Source organism: Fusarium phalaenopsidis, assembly GCF_050370095.1.
Source record: "Fusarium phalaenopsidis strain FUZ10S chromosome Unknown contig_32372, whole genome shotgun sequence".
NCBI classification, from domain to species: domain Eukaryota; kingdom Fungi; phylum Ascomycota; class Sordariomycetes; order Hypocreales; family Nectriaceae; genus Fusarium; species Fusarium phalaenopsidis.
In genome coordinates this window covers 436475-444603 of record NW_028145383.1, presented here as the reverse complement: position 1 = coordinate 444603, position 8129 = coordinate 436475, and the positions used below count along the sequence as shown (strand labels likewise).

Genomic DNA, 8129 nt, shown 5'->3' with positions numbered 1-8129 from the left:
AGCAATTGCGATTGTGCCGAAAACTAATAGCGCGCCTTGTTTTTTTAGCGCAGTTGAATTGTTCAACAATTAAGAGTCTCAGAGGTAACCGCACTCTGTGTTGAAGCCTGAAACTGCCGAAAAGGGCTAGACTCGCCACCTTAAAGACCCAGCGTTCGATCCCCAGTGTGAGCAAAAAGTATCGCATAAGTGCTATGGCCAGCGTAACTCCCTGGAAAGGCAGCTACCCTGAAGGGGCGTGTTGAATAAGAGGAGCAATTGCGATCGTGCTGAAAAAACTAGTGGCGCGCCCTGTTTTTTGGCGCAGTTGAATTGTTTAACATCATAAAATATAGCATACCAGTAATAACTTATATTAAGGACTTTAATAATAAAAATAACCTAGTATATCATACTACTAGTAGTATTTAAACTTACTTTATGGCTTTTAATTCTTAGGTACTTATTTCTTTCTAGATATAGGTTCTCTAGCTGCTTACTCTTAACGAAGCTATAATCCCATTGACCTCCTCATCCAAGCTGTGTAGTTTATGGATCTGTTTCTTTCCGACGAGTGGACTCTTGAAAACCCGGAGAAGGGGACCAATGTTGGAACGGGGTTCAATTTACTATGCCCTTGGAAAATTCCGAGGGAGGTGCATTTGCACTGTTCCTTAGGAAGTTTGCGCAGGATTCTTCTGTAAATAATAGGCCGGCTTTGTTTGAGAGAGTTGGAATGATACTTGCTTGTCACATGTCCATTAATCCTGATGATGGTGGTAGGCGGACTGGATCTGATGGAAAGAGTTGTATCACGGAGCAAGTCGTGGCTATTGTGTACATCAGGCATATCTCATAATAGGTTCTTAGGTACGAGTCTAGTAGCCGAAGACACAATAGTTGATTTTTGATGTTTGTGTCTACTCGGCTAAAATGGTTGCGAAGAAGCGGCGCAGCAGGTTAGTCTTGGCAAAGGAGAATGATTGGAGGGGTTACAACAGAGGGTGAGCTGTGGCGAGGGGTTGAAAAGAGGTAGAACAAGATCTGAAAGTCAAGAAAGCAGAAGGGCAAGAGTGAACATATGTCTTATCAAACCCTTCGCTATCCTCTGGCGTTGTTATTTTTCTATGTGATTTCCAGCTACCCCTGGTACTGTGGCGCAGTTGCGGCATGCTACCTGTCAATAATTCTCGTCTTACCCACCTATTATTTGTAAAGATAATCCTCATCTTAATATCATTGGCGAATGTAACTATAATAAGCGGTGTGGCGGTTGCCTTGACTCTTTGTGTCAACTCCGTCGGACCACGGCGCAGCGAATCAACATGGACATTTCCAGGCCCCAATACGGACTCTTTTTTCAATAGGCCTCATGATTATCTCCCCAGTCTGACGAAGTTGAACTCTAGAAGAGGAAGGTAGTACGTCCCAGTGAACGCTTGGAGATAGAAGGATGAAATCCTTGCTCAACAGATTGTGGCTGATAGCTTCCACCACTGAGTGTGTAAAGGGAGGCCAGAGGCTTCCACAAAAATAACTATAAATATATAGACTCTATCCCGCCTTGCATAGATTTTGGTTTCTTCTCAGGCTTCTAGCATCGAGCCAAATAGCCCTGCAGCAAGTTCCATGTCCTTCTTTTCCCCAACACAATCTGATCCTCCTCCACCTCATCGTCATGAGGGTCAACGAGCTCTTCCTGGCTCTCGTGCCGGTGGTTCTTGCGAATCCAATCCTCCGGTCTGAGAAGACTCAAGACGTCCACATTGTCTTGGAACTCAGTAAGGAAGCATCCCAGGCCGCTGCCACGGTGTGGAACAAAGATCAGCCGGAAACGATTGCCAACTCTTGCTCCGAATCTCTTGCTTCGGGTCCCTTTGAGAACCACACCATTGTTTTCAAGGTCGATGAGAACGGTAGCGGCAACCTCACTGTTGGTGATGAGTCTTACTTAATTGGCGGCGATGATGACGCCATCGAATGTGGTCGTACCGCAAGAGAGACAGAATTGGCCGCCAACTGTATTGTGCCCCCCCTGGGAGTGCCGAGTTGAAGCCTTTGGGCAAGCGAGGACTCAAGACATGCTTCCCTGATGGGCCCCTTGAGGTTACTCAGGCAATGGACGTCTTCGAGGGAAAGGTCGAGTCGGAGTCACCTCCAGAGGTGGCCCCGGCGGAGCTGAGCCAGGCCGAGGTAGATGAGATCGTCAAGAAAAATCACCTCGATAAGCGACAGACCCCTTGTGGTATCTGGACTTCACAGACTCGCAGAGTTGGAAACGGAAACCCGCACCAAAACCCCCTGAACATCCAGCTCAGTGTAAGTCCCGTTATTCCCATATTTCCCATAGGGTGTTTGGAAAATCACAGGAGCTTACGTATAAACCTAGGAGCCCATGCAGTGCCCTGGACACATTGGCTGCTCAACATATCATACGACATCAAGGTCCTACTCTATCGGCTGGACTGCCAACGCGGCTACGTCCTGGATCAGCGCTGGCTTTGATGTTGTCACCGCCACCGAAACTGGCAACAGCTACGTGTGTAACGGCAACCCCAATGACTTCTTTGCTGTGTGGAAGAACCAGGGCCAGACGGCATACACGGTTCAAAACGGTGTCTACAACTCCTGCACCAACTCTTGGCTGTCGGTTGGTGGCCATATCATCGTGTAGTCTCCCAACGCAAACAACCGTAGTGGCTTCTACTATTGCGTCTACGGTCGCAACTATGTTCGCGCCATGGGCGATCGTTGGCTTGATACTTCCCCCAACACTCCAGGCGGACCTTGAGTCATGACAAGTGCTCTTATGTCACTTCTCAAACTATTGCGTTTTTTGATATAGTTAAAGCCCAGCCCTTGGGGAGTTTTTCCCTTTTCTGCAAATAAGGAGGGTTTTTCATCGTTGCGCGGTTTTCCCTACCTTAGGCTTTGTCTTGTGGCTAGCTGGAGAGAATGAGAGAACTATGTTATCAGTATTTATCTATAGTTAATAGCTAGCTTTTGCGCGTTATATTAAGTAAGGCTAAAATAAAAGATGATATTTACTTGAATCAATAGTGGCAGTGTTCTTTTGGCCCCACAATGCCGAACGAGTACACGATTCATGCCCAGCAGCCGTGGAGCCTCATATTCCTCAACTCCTCCAAGAATGGCATCCAGGTTTCCTGAATCATCCAGCAGCCGATCTACTAAGTATTCAAGAGTGTACACAGTCCCCTCAGTGAAGATTGGCCCAACCTCCAGACAACGGTGGACGAGGGCAGGATTGCTGTCATCCTCCAAAAGGGAAAGAGGTTGGGGCCTTCTTTCAGAATCCAGCAAAGTTGCTGGTGCTCCGATATCAGGTGTCTGAGTCCAAACTTGTCCTGCTTAAGAACATTGACGACTGTGTCATCGTCGATGCCTAGGGAATACAGCTTTGCGAACATGCCGGTCTAGGGAAGCAGGAGTCTTGAGATAGACAGTTGGGCCGGATGACGATAGCAATTCGGTCGTTAGTGCATCAAAGAAGCCACCAGAGGACGCCCAATCCTAGTTCACTAAATCACCGCGCGCTCATCGCTATGTTTTTGTAGTCCAGTGCATCTTCCGAGAGTTTTACCAACAGTGAGGGACGGATTACGATTGATGAAGTAAACATTTGCTCGAGCCATTAACTCTCAAACATGAGAACCGGTAGACTTGACAGAGGTTCCTGTCTGTATGTTTATCTGAGCCTCCACGGATTTATGGAGGAGTACTAGGCGAGGGGCAAAACGAGGTCTTGGTCAACTGCCTAGGGAGGCCAAGTACCTAATGCAGCATCCTCAACCATTATGGTGCGGTTGGGCTTTGCCTGACCCCATCAAGCGGGTCCCCAAAGACCTTCCGGTGAGATGGCCGAGTTGGTTATGGCGTCAGGTTAAGGTCACCTTAACAACCTAAGATTCCTGATGGAGCAATCCTCCTGGGTTCGAGTCCCAGTCTCATCAAATTCTTTTTGCTAGCTGGGGGCCTTGTGTTATTATTGTTGGCATGGAAGTCATTTATGACGAAGAAAAGCAATTACTTTCTTTTTAAATAACAGTACTCTTGAATGTAAATAGATGACTATGGTCTCGCAATTGCAGCGTTGTATGAAAGGCTGTGATTCTCGATGACTTACCGTAGCTGATGTCCTCATTCCGCGAAGGGAACATTGTTATCATCTGCGAGAGTGGCACCGTGATAACTGAAATATTGCATCTTGAACACAGATCAATTATATGGAATGGCCAAGGTCATGAGCGAGACATACGCGAATAATGTGCTAGCGGGCGAAACCGAGGAGGAAGATTGTTGCCAGCCTTTCCACCTATAGAGAAGTCGCGACATAGATACATAAGTGACGAACTCAAAGCAAAATCAGTTGTGACACATGATACAAATATGAGAGACAGGGGGTGAATTCCAAGGATCTAGCTTACTGAGACTGAAAATTAACGAGCGTTAGAGAAAGAGAATGCCAAGCATAACTAACCAACAGACAAATTTCTCAGTGTTACTCGGCGACAACATCGGCAGGTTGGTTTGGGAGAACCCGGAAGTTTATTGGGGCAGCATTTCACCAGTAAGCTCAGTATATGCAGTCATCATTGTCACCTGTTGCCTGGAAGCGGGGCACCACAGGGAGGTGAGACGATGAGTTGCGCCATGAAAAATGAAGCCAGATCTGACACTCGCCTCTTGCTGATGCGGGACTAGAAAGTCCTAATCGAACTTGGAGCAACAGTCGGTGAGTTAGTCTAGAAAGAACGCCGCAGTACTTCTAACCCCTGAGATCACTTCAACCCCAATATTTTCTTGCTGCTTGGTAGGCATTCCAAAAAATCCTTATATTGCCCAAGTTTGTTCTCACTCTCGCGCTTTATTTTGACCGTACTTTCGCTTCTCCTCTTCTTTTAGCCCTGAATACCATGGAGTCAGAAGAAGCCATTCATCATCAGCCCACCACCACAGCAAAGGATGGGTTAGAGGCCAAGAACGGGGCTACTGCAGTGCCAACTTCCCCAAAAGAGAGCGAGACGATTGTTGATCAACATATTCCTGGTCCACCAACAGAGCACCCCGCTGAACTTGAGAGTCAAACCCTCGAGGGCAGCAATGACACTCCGACCGCTTGGCATGACTTCTTTAGAGACATGCATGAAGACAACCGCCCTTCCAGCGACGCAAAAATCGAGAAACTCAGGGCCATGCTGGATGGAGCGAGTAAGTCGAGGATCAACGCCAAAGACGAAAAAGGCCAGACGGCACTTTACATTGCCGTCGAACGAGATCTGAAAAAGGCTGCCATCGAGTTACTCAACGCTGGTGCGCAGACCACGGTGGCAGACAACACAAATGACCATCCCCTTCACATTGCTTGTTATTTAGGCAATCCGCAGCTTGCAAAGAAGCTTCTGGCAAACAATGCAGATATCGAGGCCAAGGGAGAAGACGGCGAGACACCACTCGGTCTGGCTTGTCGACGCGGACATGCAGATGTGGTTGAACTGCTTCTCAACCATGACGCAAGCACGCAAGTCTTTAATTGCAGTGGGAGGGCCCCTCTCTTTGCAGCAGTCCTCCACGGTCATGTAGGCACAGTCAAACATATTCTCGAAAAGGACCTGTCATCCCTTGACAAAGTTGAATCTACGAACACCTGGACAGCCCTTCACGTGGCAATCTACAAAGGTCATGACGAGATTGTCAGTATGCTACTTAAAGCAGGATCGAGGCTTGATATGCGTGCCAAGGATGGAAGCACCCCTCTGATGACAGCAATCCAAAACCAACATGAAGGCATGGTGAAAATGCTACTTGTCCGCCGGTCAGAGAATGAAGACCTTCAGCTGGAGACGCCATCTGATAACAAAGCCACGCCACTCGGTACTGCGTGTGTGCGGGGTTTCGCGGCTGGCGCCCGTCTCCTAATCCACGCCAGCGCAGACTGTACAGCCCGGATACTCGACAGACCAGTACCGATTTTCGCACTCGCCTGCGGCTACCGTCATCGAGAAATTGCTTTAGACATGATTACAAGATCCAAAACTCGAATTGATGGAAACTGCCAAGCTAACAATGGCCGGAATGCGTTGAACATGGCGACTGCACGTGGTCATACCAAGATTGTGGAACTGCTGCTGGACCATCGAGAAGCGATCGGGTTATCACAAGATACGATATCCCGGGCATTATTCCAAGCGATCGACGCTGGCTGTGAGAGTGTGGTCAAGCCGATGCTGGGCCCGAAAGGGAGAGTCTCAGTGAACTACAAAACATACTGGGACAGAACACCGTTGCATAATGCTTGTAACCCACTTGGATGCATCACGTCGGACTCAAACATATGGGGCCCTGATGACCTGAACGAGGAGGAGAGAAGCAATCCTGAGTTCCAGCCTAGGAGACACGAGGCTATATTGAGTCTCTTGCTGGCACGAGGGGCTGATGTGGACGCAATATCAGAGCACCAGGGGACGGTATTTCATTCCGCAACGGCATCGGGTAACGCTGCCACCATTGACCTTATTCTGGAACGTATGCGCCATGTCGACGCATTACTTAAGAATTATAACGGCCAGACTGTACTATCTATCGCTTTCGAGTCGGGGCGCGAGAGCGCCATGAGGGCACTCTTAAGCTCTGCCAGGTTGGAGACAGCCGATTTTGGCTCAGATCAGCGGCAGCGCGATGCTCTGAGCTGGGCAGCGGTGAGCCCAGTTAGACACGACATTGCCAAGCTGATAATGGTCAAGATACACAATAGTATGGAGAAGCCCAGACCGGTCGAGTCAGATGTTTGGAGTGCCATCGAATGGGCGACCTTCATGAAGCTCCCCCAGGTTCTGTGGATACTGATTGCCAGTTCTCCCCGGTCCAAAGAGACAACAGAGATGCTCGAACGAGCAATGATACTGGCCGCGAGAACGCAAAGTCAGTCAGACTTGCCAACTCAACAGGACGCGAGGCCCGACCACGAAACAGCTTCAATCGATGAAAAAGAGGGGAATGACAGAGTGAACGACGCCAGGGATACCAATACAGGGGAAGATGATGACCAGCAAGCTCTTATGGATATCTTGCAGGACCCACCAACTGGACTATTATACACTGGTACTGCCGACGAACCAAAGCTTAAGGAGGGGTTAAAGGAGATTCTCGCAATATGCTCGAAAGCCTTGTCAGTAAAAGCCAGACATTTCTGGTGAACGAAATATCTATCTAGCTGTACAGAAGTTTGAAAACTCACTGAAACGACTCCCCAAAACGGCTCCCCAAAACAATAGAATTCTTTGAAAACCACCACGATAGATAAAAAGTATGACGCTGGGAGTTGATGGGAACCGAGATAGACCCAGTACAGAAGAAACCAAAAGAAACAATACCGACCCAAAGAATGAAGAATCTCCAACCCTTAGTTTTCAGGTGTATTCTTGTCTTTGCTTTTGGGTTGATCGCTCTGAGCTGGACAAGAGCGACAACAGTGCTGCAGATAACCTCACCACGCAAAGCCTAACTTACTTGTACGGCTCCTGCCATAGGAAGTGGAAATAACCACGTTATATCTTTCAAACATCGGGTTCTAATGCCATCATCAATCAATAAGTGTGTCTGTTGCCTTCGTGGTTGATGGTGTCTTTCGGATCCAGCTCTTTCAAGTTAAATTCCCTACTCGCTTATGAATGGGACATGAATGTACCAATTATCACCAGACGATGAAGTACCCCAACTCAGATGACGCCCAATGAGATTGATGAATTAGATGAGCGAGGGGAAACTGGGACATGAATAACCCTAAGCATGTGTGGCAGGACTGAGATGTGAGAGGGCCTACTTTTTATTGACTGATAATCCCCTAAAAGTAGACAAACCCTTCGCAGCATTGTGTGCGCCAGTATCTAAAACCCCCATGTGACACCAAGGGAGCGGTTTCTGGTCGCCTTGTGATTTCGTTGTTAGAGATGCGTGGTGTGGTGTTGTACATATTCTCCCATCTCCTATGGTTGATTTTCTCGGTTGTTTATTTTCCATACCCTTTAACTAGCCAATAGCTCCGCAGATGAAGCACTACTTGGCCTGGGTCGTTGACGTTGCATGGACTTATCTCTGTCGTGTTTGCTTTCTTTCATTGTAGGGGTGAT

At 48.1% G+C, this 8129-nt stretch overlaps 1 protein-coding gene and 1 non-coding gene across 2 annotated transcripts; both read left to right on the top strand.

The window, feature by feature from the left end:
- Positions 1–1657: 1657 nt before the first annotated feature.
- On the top strand, positions 1658–2653 carry LRP88_14620 (uncharacterized protein; the record flags this gene model as incomplete). The annotated part of the gene is made up of 3 exons (XM_083250958.1): positions 1658–1964; positions 2051–2298; positions 2369–2653. The coding sequence occupies 3 exons, from the start codon at positions 1658–1660 to the stop codon at positions 2651–2653; spliced, it is 840 nt and encodes a 279-aa protein (XP_083093358.1).
- A 1198-nt stretch (positions 2654–3851) lies between these two features.
- LRP88_14619 lies at positions 3852–3953 on the top strand. The gene has a single exon. It is a non-coding gene; the product is annotated as a tRNA-Leu (tRNA).
- Positions 3954–8129: the final 4176 nt, after the last annotated feature.